The sequence below is a fragment of the Ascaphus truei genome, chromosome 9 (genome assembly GCF_040206685.1).
Source record: "Ascaphus truei isolate aAscTru1 chromosome 9, aAscTru1.hap1, whole genome shotgun sequence".
NCBI classification, from domain to species: domain Eukaryota; kingdom Metazoa; phylum Chordata; class Amphibia; order Anura; family Ascaphidae; genus Ascaphus; species Ascaphus truei.
The window spans coordinates 48,884,050-48,901,878 of NC_134491.1; the positions used below are offsets into that span (position 1 = coordinate 48,884,050).

Below are 17,829 nucleotides of genomic sequence, written 5' to 3' on the forward strand. Positions count from 1 at the left end.
ATGAGACCTGTACTCACAGAGCAGCCGTCACCGTTAGTATGAGACCTGTACTCACAAAGTAGCCGCCACCGTTAGTATGAGACCTGTACTCACAGAGCAGCCGTCACCGTTAGTATGAGACCTGTACTCACAAAGCAGCCGTCACCGTTAGTATGAGACCTGTACTCACAGAGCAGCCGTCACCGTTAGTATGAGACCTGTACTCACAAAGCAGCCGCCACCGTTAGTATGAGACCTGTACTCACAAAGCAGCCGTCACCGTTAGTATGAGACCTGTACTCACAAAGCAGCCCGCCACCGTTAGTATGAGACCTGTACTCACAAAGCAGCGCCACCGTTAGTATGAGACCTGTACTCACAGAGCAGCCGTCCACCGTTCAGATATGAGACCTGTACCTCGCACAAAGCAGCCGTCACCGTTAGTATGAGACCTGTACTCCGCACAAAGCAGCCGTCACCGTTAGTATGAGACCTGTACTCGCACAAAGCAGCCGTCACCGTTAGTATGAGACCTGTACTCACAGAGCAGCCGTCACCGTTAGTATGAGACCTGTACTCACAGAGCAGCCGCCACCGTTAGTATGAGACCTGTACTCACAGAGCAGCCATCACCGTTAGTATGAGACCTGTACTCGCACAAAGCAGCCGTCACCGTTAGTATGAGACCTGTACTCGCACAAAGCAGCCGTCACCGTTAGTATGAGACCTGTACTCACAGAGCAGCCGTCACCGTTAGTATGAGACCTGTACTCGCACAAAGCAGCCGTCACCGTTAGTATGAGACCTGCACTCTCACAAAGCAGCTATCCTCTGAACAGTCATCTCGTCCACTTGTTCTGAAAGGTCAGGTAAGCGAAATCTGGAAGGACGCAATGCAAGCAGTTCTGAGGAAGTGATGTGGGCAATAGGACTGATTATAAAGGAGGGGTTCTAGCTAGTTGCTCCATGGGGCAGTAGGAGGAGTTATACAGGGCAATAAGATGAGTTATGAGGGGTTCTAGGCAGCAGATATATGGGGCAGTAGGAGGGGTAACCTAACATGCTCTTGTAAGATGTACTCATTTTTGTCTTTCCTATGCCTGTCCTCTCCTCTCGATCATCTCATCGGCCTAAGAAACATGCACCACGCGAATTAAGAAAAGGTTTCTTCATTTGACATGTTACAGAAGGGCTTATTCCTGGTGTCCTCATAAACAACACAGCCTGGAGTCTGCCATAAATAAATACAACTCTAATGCATAGTGAGATTGTGCAGAGCTGCACCCTGAGCGAGGTCACGCAGAGCTGCACCCTGAGCGAGGTCACGCAGAGCTGCACCCTGAGCGAGGTCACGCAGAGCTGCACCCTGACTCCATAGCTTTGTTCACAGTCTGACAGCTTCACCGTGGGAGGGAGACCTGCATTGTGCTCAGCTGCTTCCGGGGTGAGGGGGTGCACTGTGCTCAGTGTCTCGGGGGGGCTGCACTAAGATCACACTGCTCAGCGCCTCCGGAGAGGGGGGGGGTCGGGGTTTGCTCTTGATAGTCTCACATTTCGGGATGTGCCTCAGTGCAGCACGAGGGGCAAAGCGGCGACTGCAGTGAGGGCAGGGCACGTAGTCTGGGTTCTCGTCGGGGGTTTGGGGAGGCAAGTCGGACAGTTTGCCCCCCCTGGCTATAACCTGCTGCACCTCACGTGCCTGGCGGATCGTGCGCATAAAGGATTCATGCTTCTGACGCCAAGTGCTGCCTTTGACCTGGGGGGAAACGGTCAGTGAGGCAGTGGAGATAGAGGGGTCAGGGTCAGGGAGGCGGTGGAGATAGAGGGGTCAGGGAGGCGGTGGAGATAGAGGGGTCAGGGAGGTGGTGGAGATAGAGGGGTCAGGGAGGCGGTGGAGATAGAGGGGTCAGGGTCAGTGAGGTGGTGGAGATAGAGGGGTCAGGGTCAGTGAGGTGGTGGAGATAGAGGGGTCAGGGTCAGTGAGGTGGTGGAGATAGAGGGGTCAGGGTCAGTGAGGTGGTGGAGATAGAGGGGTCAGGGTCAGTGAGACGGTGGAGATAGAGGGGTCAGGGAGGCAGTGGATATAGAGGGGGAGGGGTCGGCTCACCTTGGGCGCTGAGGCCAGGACTCTGCCCTTGGTGTACAGGTATTGCTCTAGGTCAGTTCCTTTGGCTCGGGCTTTGGATGAGTCAAACACTTTCCTTCTGGAGCTCTGCATCTTCTTACAGACCTGCGTGTGCTTCTCCAGACGCTGGGATGCAAATTGCCGCTGACACACCCGGCACTGCACCAGCTCCGCACCCTGTCCCTCTGCAGCAACGCTTTGCGGATAACCTCCCCCCCAGAAAACACCCTCCTCTTCCTCGCTGCTGGACGGGGTTCCCGGCTGTTCAGCCGCTGCGACATGCTGTGCTCTGAGGGACCCTGTGACAGAGGAGTCCCCTACATGTTTGGGAGGGACAGGCTGGGAGGGAGACGTACGTATCTTACTGTTACTGGCCACTAGCTGCTCCCTTTTCAGCCTGCCCACTCTGTTTTGCCGCTCTGTGAAAGTGGGCCTGGGATTCCCAGTGTGCGGTTTTGATTCTGCTTCTTCACAGCGCCTCCCCTGTGTGGCTCGCTGACCCACGCACATATGTTGGCTGCCATCATCCTCCTGTGCCTCCTCCTTGGGGCTAAGGTGGCTGAAGCTTGGCCCTTCCTTCCTCTGAATCTTATCTGCTCTCCTCCTGCCCTCCTGGATCTCTCTCACGCTTCTCTCCTCCAGCTCAGCCTCCACCTTCTCTCTCTGGATCCTGCGCAGTTCTTCCTCAGTTCTGCGCAGCTTCTCTTTCAGCAGAGCCTCCTTCCTGCGGATCTCAGTGTTCAGACTGACCTCGGCCTCTTGCAGCTGGTGCCAAGGCTGTGGCCGGCTGGGCCCAGATTTAGACCGGACCTGTACCGGGAGTGAGGGCTTGAGCCCCAATGCATTGGCTGATGGTGAGCGTCCGTTGACCCTGCCATGGAATTCTGTCAGGTGAAGGTTGCCCATTGCTGCTGTGATGCCCACTGTGGCCTTGTGGTGAAAGACAGGTTTGAGTGGGTGCGCACGGTCCACTCCGACGCTCTTTTTAGCTACTGTCCAGTTAGAGGCCCAGGTCTTCTCCGCTGTCCCCGAGGATGGGTGAAAGTTAGGGTGGGAGGGGACCTGCTTCGGCTCAGAGTGGATGCTGGTATCAGGGTGTCGTGGCACCGCACACAGGGCTGTGGGGGAGCGCTGTGAGTACCCGTGGACCCTGCGCAGAGCGCTCTCTTGTTGCTGTGTGAAGAGGGTCAGCAGTTTCTCCTCTTTCTCTCTCAGGGTCTTCTCCTGGTATTCACTCCTCAACTGCTCTAGCCGGGATTGACCTTTGGGGGCCCATATATAATGACGTTCCATACCTGTATAACAAAATAAATATATATATATAAATATACATATATAGCAGTCTAATATCGGTGGCAAGCAGGTAATAAACTTTAGCTGCTCTGTGCAGCTGCAATCAATGATGTAGAAAATTCTAGGGAGAGGCACTCACATGAACTTCTAGGGAAAATACTATATATATATATATATATATATATATATATATATATATATATATTTGTATACTAACTACGTGTGTGTGTGTGTGTGTATATATATAGTGATTATGTTACATACCTTTATATAGCTATATATAGATGATAATGACGTTGCAAACATACTTACATATATACATATATATATAGTGATGACGTTACATACCTGAGTGTGAGTATATATATAAATATATATATATAGTGTGATGACGTTACATACCTGCATATAAATAGATATACAGTCTCCGCCGCACCGCGCTCGGCTCTGTTGTCCCGGGTTGCTAGGAGACGCGCACGTCGTTGCGTCACGTCGGGCGTGGTTTCGTGACGTAACGCGTCGAGCGCCAACATTGATCAAGTGGGCACGGAGTCTGCGGTTGTCATAGAGACGGAGGCGGGAGAGAGGTCAGTGACCGGGCGTAGTTAGGTATGAAACTGTATTGGAGGGGAGGTATACAGATGGGGAGACTGTATGGAGTTGGGAGGGGTATAGATGGGGGAGACTGGTACAGATGGAGAGACTGTATTGGGGGGGACTGGTACAGGTACAGGTGGGGAGACTGTATTGGGGGGGGGGACTGGTACAGGTTGGGAGACTGGGGGTACAGATGGGGAGACTGTATGGAGTGGGGAGGGGTATAGATGGGGGAGACTGGTACAGATGGGGAGACTGTATTGGGGGGGGGACTGGTACAGGTGGGGAGACTGTTTTGGGGGGAGAGACTGGTACAGGTACAGGTGGGGAGACTGTATTGGGTGGGACTGGTACAGGTTGGGAGACTGGGGGTACAGATGGGGAGACTATGGAGTGGGGAGGGGTATAGATGGGGGAGACTGGTACAGATGGGGAGACTGTATTGGGGGGGACTGGTATAGGTGGGGAGACTGTTTTGGGGGGAGAGACTGGTACAGATGGGGAGACTGTATGGGGGTGGGGGCACAGATGGGGAGACTATGGGGGTGGGGGTACAGATGGGGAGACTGTATGGGGGAGGGGGTACAGATGGGAAGACTGTATGGGGGAGGGATACAGACGGGGAGAATGTATTGGGGGGGGGATAGGGTGAGGGAAGGGGTGTTTATCCCTGTGGGGATTTTATTTCAGGGCGCAGCATGGCTGAGGGGAAAATAGAAAATATACCAACAGCAACTCTATACAAATGGCTAGCACACACGTGATGAATAGAGAACTCTGTCACTGGTGAAAACCCCCCACAACATACAGTACACATTCAGTGTGATAATGTATAAGTGTTCCGCAGATCCCACTCTGATGATGGAACCCAATAAACGAGAAACAAATACATTTGTATTTGGCCATTTTTTCCTATAGCTATTATTAGCTGTCCTGGCTTGAATGCTTTCTATAGACTTTAGCACGAGCCTGTGTTAGTGTTTCTTGTTTGAATGTTTGTGGTCCCAGGTTTTTCCCGTATTATTCCATCACTCAGAGTGGGATCTGTGGGACACTGTTCTCCATTATCACCCTGTATGTGTATTGTATGTTGTTTTTTCACCATTGACAATTAGAGCACCTTTTCCATCACGTGTGTGTGCCAGTCATTTGTATAGCGTGCTGTGGGTATATATGTGTTGAGGATTAGGTGAGGTTCTCTTACCCACGTGCCCCGTTTCTGTTCTTTTATAGAATAGTTGCTCGAGTGGTGCTGTCTGGCTCTATGTTGCCCATGGCTGAGGGGGAGCCGCTCATCTCTCTGGATTATGAGGTGTTTGGGAAGGTGCAAGGTGTTTTCTTCCGCAAGTACACCCAGGTAATGTGTGTGTATATACACACCCAGGTAACGGGTGTATACACACCCAGGTAGTGTGTGTGTGTGTATACATATTCACCCAGGTAACGTGTGTGTGTGTGTGTGTGTACACATACATTGTAGTATCCCAGCTCTGTGTGTTAAAGATATTTTGTCCAGTCTGGCAGTGAGATAACACTCATACGTGTGGGATTATTTATGTTCTAGGCAGAAGGAAAGCGTCTGGGTCTGGTGGGCTGGGTCCAGAACACGCACAGCGGTACAGTGAAGGGGCAGCTGCAGGGTGAGAGCAGCAGTGTGCGGGCGATGCAAGTCTGGCTGCAGAACAAAGGAAGCCCCAAATCCCAAATAAAGAGGGTGGAATTCCAAAACGAGAAGACGATCCTTCACCTGGAGTACAGCGACTTCAAAATCAGCAAATGAGACCCTAGAGTCTGCACAGGGTTGAACGCCACTCCCCTATACATTCCCCCCCCCCCATTCGCCGCTCTCCTGCACAGCCCCCCATCACCACTCCCCTGTACAGCCCCCTCTACTCTCCTGCACAGCCACCCCTCACCACTCTCCTAAACAAGCTCCCCCTTCCTCCCCTGTACAGGCCCCCCCCTCTCCCGTAGGCATCTGCCTGAACGCCGATTAATGTGATTTTCTGTCCGGATACAGTATACTTTTGTTTAGAGAAGAACCTGGGACACTTGAAGTTTTGCTGTAAAGCTGCATTTGAGTTCCTCCTATGAGCTGAGCTTTTACTCCACGTGTACACCAGTTTTGCAGCTGGGAAACCTAATAATAATAATTTGTTCTTGTATAGCGCTGCTAGTTTTACTTTTTATTTATTTATAAAAATGTTTTAGAGTTACCTCTCATTTTCAAGTATGTCCTGGGCACAGAGTTACAACAATACATGGTTACATTAAAAGAACAGGGTTAAACAGTCAATTCACATACATTTCATAGACAGATAGAGTTGGAAAATTGGGTACATGGGATTTACTGATTGAAATAGAGCAGCTTTAACAACACCAAACATCAGCGAATGGCAGCAAACGACTCGCACCCTTTGGCTGCGCCAAAGGCTGTCTGCCTTTGGGGCAACGCAGATGTACACTGAGGTAGTTGATTTTCAATGCAGCTGTGAACAAAAAGTTCTTTGTGTGCTCTGCTCATTAACATTCCAGTGGGTGGGGTTGACACAAAGTACAAGTAAATGTTAACCCGTAGCATGCTGGTCCTGTGCAGAAGGGAGCAGCTCTTGGGGAGCCCCATCAGGCTGTCTGCCTTTGGGGCAACAGAGATGTACACTTTAATTCATAACCTCCGCTGTGTTGTATTGACATGGGGTTCTCAGCCGGCGCTCCCTCAAAATGTTACCGGTTGTCCCTTAAGTGCTTAAAAAATGAACTTCAGTCCATCTCTATCCCTAATGCAGTTTTTAGACCTAAGTCCAGTGTTGTTGAACTACATATGATGCACATAAGAAAATATGTAGCTGAACAAAGCAAAGTGGTAGTATGGTGAGTTTGGGAACCCCTGGAATAGGGTGTGTCTGTACAGTTTGGTTTGCGTACCACATGTATATCATTGTGCAAATATAAGACATGCCTATTAAAGCTGTTAGACACATCTGCTAGAGAATCCACGTTTTATTTACCAACCTCCTAATCATTTCAGCAATTCCTTCCCTTCTAATGAAAGTAGTCTTTTAAACCCACAGCTTTATACGTAGCCCACTGTGTATAAAGGAAGACACTCATAATATAGTACAGGGTCCCGTACTGGCTGAGTGCAGGCCCCAGACCTCAGTCACAGTTCCCTGCGCGGTGCGATCCTGGATGCGTGTGACACAGACATGGCTGTGAGTGTCTCCATGCTGCCTCTGGCGCACTAATTGACATCTCCCAGCCTCTTCCCCAGTTAAAGATGGCGTCCCGTGCTTCAGACCACGCCCCCTTGCTGGGAGAGCCTTCCAATAATAAACGCAATGCTACTGGTCCGGGGTACCAGTGCGCATGCGCAATGACGGGAAAGAAGTGCGTGCGTAAGTCTTGTGACGTGACTGGCAGCGGCGGCCGAGCTTTTGGATTTGGCGGGAAAGGGTTTGGGGTTCCTCTGAGGTAGACAGCAGGTTTATTAGTAGTAACTAATTACTGGTACTTATTAGTGTAGTCTGAGCTCTAATGCGTGGGGGACACGTGTTACCATCGCGGGGGCTGGAATTAGGGGAGCTGCAGGTGCCTATGTTTGGGGTAATCTGTATATAACGCACTTCCTATGTAGTGAAGCAATGTGTTGAGTAATAGGAGAGTCTTATGTAGGATACTAGATCCTGTGACATGTTTTGTTTGTTTCAGATCACTTTATTTGCACATTGTGTGTGTGTCACTGAAACGTATTCACACGTAGGTTGTGTAATTAGCTGCCTGTCAGAGCCCTGGGGTCTCAGCAACTACTCGCCAGAAAAAGATACTGATATATACAACTATGGGATGTATAAAAGGGAAATATCCACATGTCTTTGGGGCGGGGGAAGAGATCCATTGGGCCAGTTAAGTTATGATATAAATAAATGTGTGGGATAGACACGGGGGTATCTAAGTAGTCTAATGGGACCTTAGGTTTATAAACTGATAAGAAAATGAGCAGACCAGGTGGTACTTCTTATCTGTGGTCAATTTCTATGTCTGCACATTATCTTGGTTTATGTAATAGGAATGGCGATAAATACATTAGATATACTTGTGTGGTGTATACATTTAATTGTTTTTTTTTTTTTAGGTATTTCCTGGTTGATTTGATGCAGAGATGGGCTAAACTGAACCCATAATCCTCGTGCGTGCTGAAGTCACTTTCCTGTCTCTGTTATCAATGATCCGAAGCTTGGCAGAAGAAGTACAGAGTGCGCTGCGGTCTGGGTTCGCCATTGGTTCTGTTGGGCAGTGTGTAGAAGAACTTCTCTTAAACAGCATAGACGCTCGGGCAACATGTGTTGCTGTGCGGATAAATATGGAAACCCTCCGGATCCAGGTGGTGGATAACGGCTGTGGCTTGTGCCAAGAGGATATGGAGAGCATCGGGCTGCAGTATTTTACGAGCAAATGTCATTCCCTTAAGGATTTAGAAGACTTGAAGTTTTATGGGTTTCGGGGAGAGGCTATCGCAAGCATCGCAAACATGTCCAACATAGTTGAAATCTCGTCAAAGAACAAAACTATGGTAAAGACTTTTACTAAACTATTTCAGAATGGAAAGGCACGGCAGGTGCAGGAAGCAGAGGTGAGCAGGCCAAGTGCCGGCACCACAGTTACTGTTGGCAACCTTTTTTATAACCTACCAGTTCGGAGGAAATATATGGACCACGTCCTAGAGTTTGAGAGGACACGCCAGAGGTTGGAAGCAGTGTCCCTCGTGCATCCTTCCATTTCCTTCTCTCTGAAGAACGACGCTGCGCATTCTGTGGTTCTCCAGCTGTCCAAGACCAGGGATGTGTGCTCCCGCTTTTGTCAGATTTATGGACTGCCTCGATCTCAGAAGCTCCGAGAGATAAAGCATAAACAGAATGGTTTCGATATGAGTGGATATATCAGTTGTGAAAGCCACTATAACAAGACAATGCAGTTTTTGTATGTTAACAATCGATTGGTTTTAAAAACCAACTTACATAAACTTATTGATTTTATATTAAGGAAAGAGAGTGTAATTTGCAGGTCAAAAGGCATCCTTGCAAGTAAAATAAATACCAGTCCAGGCAAGCACCGTTCTGGTCCAGAGGTTCATGGAATCTTCGTTATAAACATTCAGTGTAATTACTGTGAGTACGATGTTTGCCTTGAACCAACGAAAACCTTAATTGAGTTTCAAGATTGGAGTTCTGTGTTGCTCTGCATTGAAGAAGGTGTAAAGACGTTCCTAAAAAGAGAAAATTTGTTTTTAGAGCCATCAAAGGAAGACATTGCTGAATTTAATGAAAGAAACAACTTCAGTTTGTCGTGCAGTGAGTTTCAACATGTGGAGGAGCAGGATCAGCAGGAGGCGTTTAGAAAAGCATGTGATAGCGTAATAGACGCTTATGAGATGCCCAATCTCACGTCAAAATCGGTGTGCAGAAAGAATACTGTTAAAACACACTTGTTACAGATTTCTGCAAATCTTCATAAGTATACAAATGAAATCCAGACAACTCCAGGATCACACTCAGAGCTACATGATGCACCTCTTGTCTGCACAGCTGCAGAAAGAGATGCAACAGAAACCACTGCTTCCAAAGGACACAATGTAAATATGCTTCAGACATATACTACTGAATCCCACAAAGACACTGTAGATAAAAGTTTTGCTAAAGACAATGTTTCACATCCCACCGTTTGTTCCGAGTCTTCTGAAAGTCCCAGAAGTGCGCTAATATGTAAAGTAATCGTAGATGAAGCTTTGGAAAGTGGAAGTTGTGTCTGGAAGCAGAAGGAAAACGCTGTACCTGAAACATTTAACCTACAGAGTACGGGTGCTGTGTCTGAAACTAGCCTTTCAAATACTTACAAGGAGGAGGACAGGACTGTAAGCATTATTTGTGATACCCCTGTAACAGCTGAACCTTGCCTGCAGCTTATACATGTACCCATTGAAAGGGAGGGCCCTTTGACAGTAGTGCACAGTAGCAGTAAGACGTCTTCTGTTAATGAACAAGAAATTAGTACCGAATCAGCAACACACAATCTGTGTTGCACTGGACTCATAACACATGTCATGCCCAGTCTTACAAGCGACACTAGAGAAACAAATCCACTGTTTACATTGTTTTCCAGACCTGGTCCTGTGAGTGCAATGGAAATATTTGAAAACAAAATCCTGAGTGCTATGGATTCCCAGATCAGATCAAAGGATTTAAACAAAGCTCCATACACCATAAATACAGTTGAAGTTAGAAACCAAGAAACTGCAGGTTTAGCTTCAAGCAGTAAAAAAAGGGATGAAATGACCGCACTGTGTAAATCTTCCTCCAATGTCACATACACTGGTTCCAATAGCACGATTAATACCTCCAAGAGAAGTGTATCCAGAAGGCTGAGTTTGTTTGCACAATTGGGATCCTTGGAAAGATTTAAAAGATATTATGGAAAAGGGCAGTGCTCAGCAGCATGTTCATCTGCTCTGGATACTACCAGCCCGTGTAAAACCTCTTCCCAACATGGACCTGAACTTAGCAAGAATCAAAATAACCGATTGGAACTTATTCATTGTAATAAAACAATGAGTGAAAAACCCTCTCATTCTACAGACTATTTGCAGCCTAATTCTGCAGAGAATTCTCCTCAGACTGTAACAGAGAAAGTTGTGATAACTGAAGCAGATGGACAGTTCAGGTTCAGGCTGCCACTAGTTAGGGAACAGAATCCTCCAACGCTGTCAGACTATGCTAAATTGCAATTAAATGCCTCAGGTGAACGGAGAATTTGTAGCCCGTTGAGTGCAAAGCTGTGCAAACTGAAGGACAACATGACGAAAGCTTCGTATCCAGAAGGGACAAAACTTCGAAAGTCACCCCGAAAAGATGTAACTTCCAATGATTTAGTGAATGAACTGTCCAAGGGAACTGTTACCAAGAGCATAGCACCTTGTTCTGATATTGGGAAGAGAGACCATGCCACCACTATCGGCACAGTACCCAGCAATGCTCTAAATATACCTGAGGTACAGTCCATAATTCTAAGCCAACATACAGAAATAAAGGTACATGATACTCCTGCCTTAGATCCACCCTGTGAGGGAGATAAAAGGTCTGTGGTATTCCCTGCTCGTACTTCAATCAGGAGCTCAGAGGAAGACCCAAGAGATGTCTCCTCTCCAGAAGCAAATGACTCTGTCTCTTCTGATTGGCTGCAATGCTATGACGAGTCACTTGGGAGGATAGTTTTCATCAACAAGGCCACTGGGCTCAGCAGTTATACCGCCCCAAGGGAGGAGGCGAACACTGCCTGCACAAACGACATAACTACCATGGCTGTGAATGTTGTCTGCAGTAATGGTAAGTATGACCCATCAAACAACCCAACGTGCAATGCCTGTAGGGTTAAGATGGTGAGGATGTATGTACAAGCGCCCAAATGACGAGGAAGATCGTTGCAACAAAATAGAAAATACTTGAGAAAGCACAAGGAAAGCTAAAAGGTTAGGAGATTGAGTGGGTTTGTGATATCAGAGGAGAGTGTGTAATGCTGGGTCTTATCTCCCAGCAAGTTCACTTATTGTATTTCCTCTAATGACCTATAGACTTTGTTGGTTTAGGGTTTCGGTACCAGTGCCATCCCTTTAAGAGTGAGCTTCTTGGGCCGTTCCTGCCAAGGCCTCGCGAGGAGAGAGACCTTACAAGAGCGCAGAATAGAGGTAGGGACAGAGGCTAGTTCTCATCGCGGTTACAGTGAGAGGCAGCTGTCATTGCGTGATTCCCTGTGCTCATTCACATTAGACTTTCTGCTATCCTGCCCAAAATCTACTATGAAGCTGGTCCCGCTGATAGTACACCAGGAGCCTGTTGTCTGTGACTAAAGGCCTCTCATGTGCCCCTTTCTTATTGCAGATGGTGATAACGGAGCCGCGGGATCCATGCAGTCCTTGTTCTCAGAGTGGGAGAATCCCGTGTTTGCGCGCTTCCCTGCGGTAACTTCCTACATAGAAATATATCCATCAAATAAAAACTGGCAGGTGACCAGGCCCCTGAGGTGTAAAAGTTTTCCTCTTTGTTTAACAAAATAGCAACAGTAACATTGACATGTGAGGAATGTGCTCACAACCCGACTTGACCTCCAGTCTGTCCTTGTTGATCCAAACTTCTGCCCAGGTCTCTTATGAGTTAGTGCTGTAGGGATGAATATAATTTATGAATTGCAGATTCTTCTTCTAAAATTAGTATTATATGGGGTCCCTCTTGTATAGTGTCTATACGAAAGAGGTGCAAGGTTGTATTTTGCAGACACTTCCTGTGCCTGGCGTTATAGCGGTGCCTCCTGCAGTCGTATGATTTCATGCAGCATTGTCCCACAGGTGGCTGTGGACGTGGGCAGTGGGCAGGCAGATACACTGGCAGTGAAAATACATAATATACTGTATCCGTATCGTTTCACCAAGCAAATGATTCACTCCATGAAGGTAAGCACCAGTTGATGATTATCACGTCACAGTGAGGGTGAGCTTCTCCTTTTTTGTGATGATAACCTGGCTGAGTTTCAGGACAGCTGAAGTGTCACTCAAATACAGAAAGTTGTAAGACCAAACAATTAGAGCAGATAAGATGTTGCTTCATTTTTAAGCATGGTATCTCAGTAATTGACTGCTGGGGGTCTCGTATTTGCTGCAGGTCCTTCAGCAGGTGGACAACAAGTTCATTGCTTGTTTGATGAACACGAAGAAGGAAGAGAGTGCAGAGCCAGGTTAGGAGGAGTACACGCCACATCTGTAGTCAGGGGTCCCAAGAATGAGGTCCCGTCCCCCCAGTGCCATGGTGTCCCAGTGATCAGGTTCTCCCGCTCCCTGGTATTAGGGTTGTCCCAGTAATGTGTTCTTCCCCCCCCCCACCCCTCCCCCTGGTGTCAGGGTGTCCCAGTAATGTGTTCTACTCCTGGTGTCAGGGTGTCCCAGTAATGAAGTCCCCGTCCCAATGTCAGGGTGTCTCAGTAATGAGGTCCCCCACCAGGGCCAGGGTGTCCCAGTAATGTGGTCCCCCCTGGTGTCAGGGTGTCCCAGTAATGTGGTCCCCCACCAGGGCCAGGGTGTCCCAGTAATGTGGCCCCCCCTGGTGTCAGGGTGTCTCAGTAAGGAGGTCCCCCTGATATCTCCCCAGAAGCAAACCTTTTGGTGTTGGTGGATCAGCACGCAGCGCATGAGCGCATCCGCCTGGAGCAGCTTGTTGCAGGTAACACAACACTGCATTGTATACTCACTACTGCTGCGCTTTCGTCTGTCCTGGGATGATAATGACTGTCACTCTCTCCGACAGATTCCTATGAGCCGGTCCCAGGAGTCTGTGGCAGGAGAAGACTAAAGGTGTCTGTTGTGAGCCCTCCACTGGAGCTGGACGTGACGGAGGAGCAACACCGTCTCCTGAGGTGACCGTCTGCATGTGTTACATACGTGTGTGTCAGTCTGGGAGAAAGAGACCAAGTGTGTCCGTCTGTCCTTGTGCGTGTGTTGCTCTGTGTCCCCCTCCGTCTCCCTGCTCGCGTCTCTGTACCTGCTGGTGACACGGAGTTTGCTGCAGGGTCTTTGCCCGGAGCCTGCAGAATGTCGGCCTGTCTGTGTTGTTCCCTGATTGTCCCACTCCACGTGTCCTGGTGGGGGAGGTGCCCATGTGCTTTGTGGAGAGAGAAGCCAATGAGGTGCATCGTGGGAGATCAACTGTGGCCAAAAGTTTGGTGGAGGTAATTTACGTGAATATGTGCATATCCATGCAAGCATTCCCTTACATATACACCGATCCTGGGGACCTCTCACAAGTACTCAGCCAAACAACCCCAAGAGAACTCCTGCTGTATAAATGGAATAAAGGCTCTGCTCTAAAAACCTGAGACACAGGCGCTATAAAAGCCCTATTATATAATAATAATTTTCTTGTATAGCAGTGACCGTGTTCACAGGACTGTACATAGAATTGTTGTAGGCACGAGTCCCTGCCCGTAGAGCATACAATCTATATTTTGTTGCCTGACTTGCCCACGGTTACAAGGAGCTGACACCGTTACTCACGGAGCTGCTCCAGCCACTGTGCCAATAGACTATACAATATTATGGATTTGTTTTATAAACACATAGCAATGGAACATAGCATGAAGATCCTTTTATATCAAGAGTGGCAAACTCCAGTCCTCATGGGCCACCAACAGGTCAGTTTTTAAGGATATCCCTGGTCCAGCACAGGTGGCTCGGTCGTTGACTGAGCCAACTGTGTTTAAGCAGTGATATCCTTAACCTGACCTGTTGGTGGCCCTCGAGGACTGGCGTTGTTCACTCTTGCTTTATATAAACACTGTAATCTTGAATTAACCATGCATCTGTGTATATACTTAAGGGACGAGGCAGTGTGTACAGATGGAGGTGTATATATACCTGTTATATGTACCAGTACAGAGAGATGCTAATCTGGGCTGTGATTTGTGCGTTTTATTTTTCAGGAGTTTCTGCGAGAACAGGTGGAGGTGAGATGGATCTGTCGCTCTGTGCGTGTGTACATCTCTTATTGCAGGTGCAACATGAGACTTTCACTCCCTCCTCAATCCCTACTAGTAATCCCTGCCGTCACCATCCTGTATGTTATGTGTTGGAGTATGTGAGCTCACTGTTCTTGCTCAGGCGCCTGTAGATTTTCTCGTCTCCTTTTCAGCTGTTGCAGACAGCAGGGGGCGCTCATGGGACCTTTCCTCTGACTGTGCTGAAGGTGCTGGCATCACAGGCCTGTCACGGTGAGACCGTGTTCACTGACATCCCCCCCATCATCCCTAATAGTGGGGCACTAACCAGGGGACTCATTGTCAGGGTGGGATCTCTGTATAGTAGATGAACAAGGGCAGTGCACTGCCAGCAAAAACGGAGGAGGCTAACGGTAGCAAAAAGAACTAGTTTATTTAAATAAAAGGATCAAGTATGACCCCTGGAGCACCCAGAAACCGCACACCTACGCGTTTCGGGCCGTGCGCCCTTTATCAAGATACACCTGATAAAGGGCGCATGGCCGGAAACGCGTAGGTGTGCAGTTTCTGGGTGCTCCAGGGGTCATACTTGATCCTTTTATTTAAATAAACTAGTTCTTTTTGCTACCGTTAGCCTCCTCCGTTTTTGCTGGCAGTGCACTGCCTTTGTTCATCTACTTTACCTTCTCTGTTCGGTGGATTGCACACTTTTCAAGATACCTGATGGGACTGCTCCCCTGGAATTAAGAAGCGAGTGTTTTTCTTACATACTATGCCTAGTTATTATGGTTGGGACAATCCCTGTACTGGTCATTGTGCTGGTTAGCACTAGGTACTAGTCCCTTGCCCTATTAGGGTATGTTTTCATTGCTCACCATCATATAGGAGTGTCCCCTACGGAAGAATCATTACAAAATTATTGGGACTCATATACTTTGATGCACCGGTTACCCACATTTTGGGATCTCTGTATAGTAGTGTTGGGTGAGCTGGGGTCTTAGTGTCACAGACATGCACTTGGCTTGGGGGGGGGGGTTCATAGTGTTACTGCTGTGTGCTGGGTTTGGGGGGTTGATAGTGTTAGATATGGCCTGGGGTAGAATTCTTGTTAGGGGTTCTGTTTATGGCCAGGGCCTCTGGTAGAAGTTTGTCCTCTGTCCGGCCCTCAGGAGCCGTGAAGTTTAATGACCGCCTCAGTTTGGAGGAATGCAGATGCCTCGTGCAGTCTCTGTCCGGGTGCCTCTTGCCATTCCAGTGCGCACATGGGAGACCCTCCGTGCTGCCCCTCGCGGATATGCGTCACCTGGAGCTGGGGGAGCAGGTACAGCGCACGTTCCTCTGTCTTCTCACTCTGTCAGTCCCGAGGAGAATGACCCCTCACTGACCCACATGGCAGGAACTAGTAACTGTGTGGGGGAGATTTCTTTATAGAAATGTCAAGTGATATCCTGGTACTAAGAGGTGTCGGAACCCTCTGCAAGGGTCCGATACAACCGGGTATCTATCAATACATTTATTACCCCATGGGCACTAATATTCCCCTCCTAAAGTCTGCCCGGTAATACACACATTGTATGTAACAAGTGGTAAATGTCTATCACGGGGAGGGGGGGGGGGGGGTCTCGCAGACCTGCATACATAGCACAGCCGCACACACCAAACAAACAGAAAAACAAATGAAAAATGCAAACTTCAAAAACAATTTCTTGTGGGATATGGTGTTTGTCAATCAATTTATTTTTATGTAGTATTTCCACATATATCGTGGTGGTCTGGCCTCTAATGGGGTATTGGTCTCGCCCTCCGCTCTTCTTGGCATTCTTCAGGGGCTATCAATAGCACAGATGGGTGATGGTTACCCTGATGAAAGTCCTTACACTTTGGTGATCATGTAAAATATTTTTGCATTTCGTTTCAAATTCCTTGTGCTCTGAAGTGTACAAACCTGAGACCTTCTCACAAGTGTCTTCTCTCGTAGGTTCAATTACAACCCAACCTGAGGCGCCTGAGGAGACTACACAGAGCCTGGGAGCTGTATGCAAAGGAACCCTCTACCTCCTCAACACTCACTGAGCACCTCTCCTCCTCCAACCCATCACTCACTGAGCACCTCCCCCCACCCCACCATCACTCACTGAGCACCTCCCCCCCACCCCACCATCACTCACTGAGCACCTCCCCCCCACCCCACCATCACTCACTGAGCACCTCCCCCCCACCCCACCATCACTCACTGAGCACCTCTCCTCCTCCAACCCATCACTCACTGAGCACCTCCCCCCACCCCACCATCACTCACTGAGCACATCCCCACCCCACCATCACTCACTGAGCACCTCCCCCCCACCCCACCATCACTCACTGAGCACCTCTCCTCCTCCAACCCATCACTCACTGAGCACCTCCCCCCACCCCACCATCACTCACTGAGCACATCCCCACCATCACTCACTGAGCACCTCTCCTCCTCCAACCCATCACTCACTGAGCACCTCCCCCCACCCCACCATCACTCACTGAGCACATCCCCACCATCACTCACTGAGCACCTCTCCTCCTCCAACCCATCACTCACTGAGCACCTCCCCCCACCCCACCATCACTCACTGAGCACATCCCCACCATCACTCACTGAGCACCTCCCCCCCACCCCACCATCACTCACTGAGCACCTCCCCCCCACCCCACCATCACTCACTGAGCACCTCCCCCCCACCCCACCATCACTCACTGAGCACCTCTCCTCCTCCAACCCATCACTCACTGAGCACCTCCCCCCACCCCACCATCACTCACTGAGCACATCCCCACCCCACCATCACTCACTGAGCACCTCCCCCCCACCCCACCATCACTCACTGAGCACCTCTCCTCCTCCAACCCATCACTCACTGAGCACCTCCCCCCACCCCACCATCACTCACTGAGCACATCCCCACCATCACTCACTGAGCACCTCTCCTCCTCCAACCCATCACTCACTGAGCACCTCCCCCCACCCCACCATCACTCACTGAGCACATCCCCACCATCACTCACTGAGCACCTCTCCTCCTCCAACCCATCACTCACTGAGCACCTCCCCCCACCCCACCATCACTCACTGAGCACCTCCCCCCCCCCCATCACTCACTGAGCACCCCCCATCACTCTCACGCAGTGCCTCGGACACCGCTCTCATGGGCCCCGAAGACCGCACTGTGACTGGTGTTACGATGATGTTGGGAATCAGCAGCTGTAATTAGTGGGGGGATCCAGCCATGCTGCCCACGTATTGTTCTGTAAATAGCTTTCCACAATGAGCA

At 49.1% G+C, this 17,829-nt stretch overlaps 3 protein-coding genes across 6 annotated transcripts; 2 read left to right on the forward strand and 1 right to left on the reverse strand.

Moving 5' to 3' along the window:
• Positions 1–1,132: 1,132 nt before the first annotated feature.
• ZC2HC1C (zinc finger C2HC-type containing 1C) lies at positions 1,133–3,920 on the reverse strand. The gene is made up of 3 exons (XM_075614710.1): positions 3,800–3,920; positions 2,087–3,399; positions 1,133–1,735 (listed from the first exon to the last, which is right to left on the reverse strand). Exons 2-3 carry the CDS (start codon positions 3,395–3,397, stop codon positions 1,409–1,411), a joined length of 1,638 nt encoding a protein of 545 aa, XP_075470825.1. The 5' UTR covers positions 3,398–3,399; positions 3,800–3,920; the 3' UTR covers positions 1,133–1,408.
• ACYP1 (acylphosphatase 1) lies at positions 3,850–6,210 on the forward strand. Of its 2 annotated transcripts, none has more exons than XM_075614717.1 (3): positions 3,850–3,984; positions 5,228–5,351; positions 5,559–6,210. In XM_075614717.1, exons 2-3 carry the CDS (start codon positions 5,259–5,261, stop codon positions 5,772–5,774), a joined length of 309 nt encoding a protein of 102 aa, XP_075470832.1. In that variant the 5' UTR covers positions 3,850–3,984; positions 5,228–5,258; the 3' UTR covers positions 5,775–6,210. The 2 variants fall into 2 exon arrangements, with proteins under 2 accessions (XP_075470832.1, XP_075470834.1); XM_075614719.1 differs by having other exon boundaries at positions 3,908–4,006.
• Positions 6,211–7,055: 845 nt separating this feature from the next.
• MLH3 (mutL homolog 3) lies at positions 7,056–17,826 on the forward strand. 3 transcript variants are annotated; one of them, XM_075614707.1, is made up of 13 exons: positions 7,056–7,465; positions 8,127–11,370; positions 11,631–11,729; positions 11,923–12,002; positions 12,387–12,491; positions 12,700–12,772; positions 13,183–13,254; positions 13,339–13,447; positions 13,600–13,759; positions 14,510–14,533; positions 14,719–14,797; positions 15,694–15,845; positions 16,503–17,826. In XM_075614707.1, the coding sequence occupies exons 2-13, from the start codon at positions 8,217–8,219 to the stop codon at positions 16,824–16,826; spliced, it is 4,431 nt and encodes a 1,476-aa protein (XP_075470822.1). In that variant the 5' UTR covers positions 7,056–7,465; positions 8,127–8,216; the 3' UTR covers positions 16,827–17,826. The 3 variants fall into 3 exon arrangements, with proteins under 3 accessions (XP_075470822.1, XP_075470823.1, XP_075470824.1); XM_075614708.1 differs by having other exon boundaries at positions 13,186–13,254; XM_075614709.1 differs by lacking the exon at positions 11,631–11,729.
• Positions 17,827–17,829: the final 3 nt, after the last annotated feature.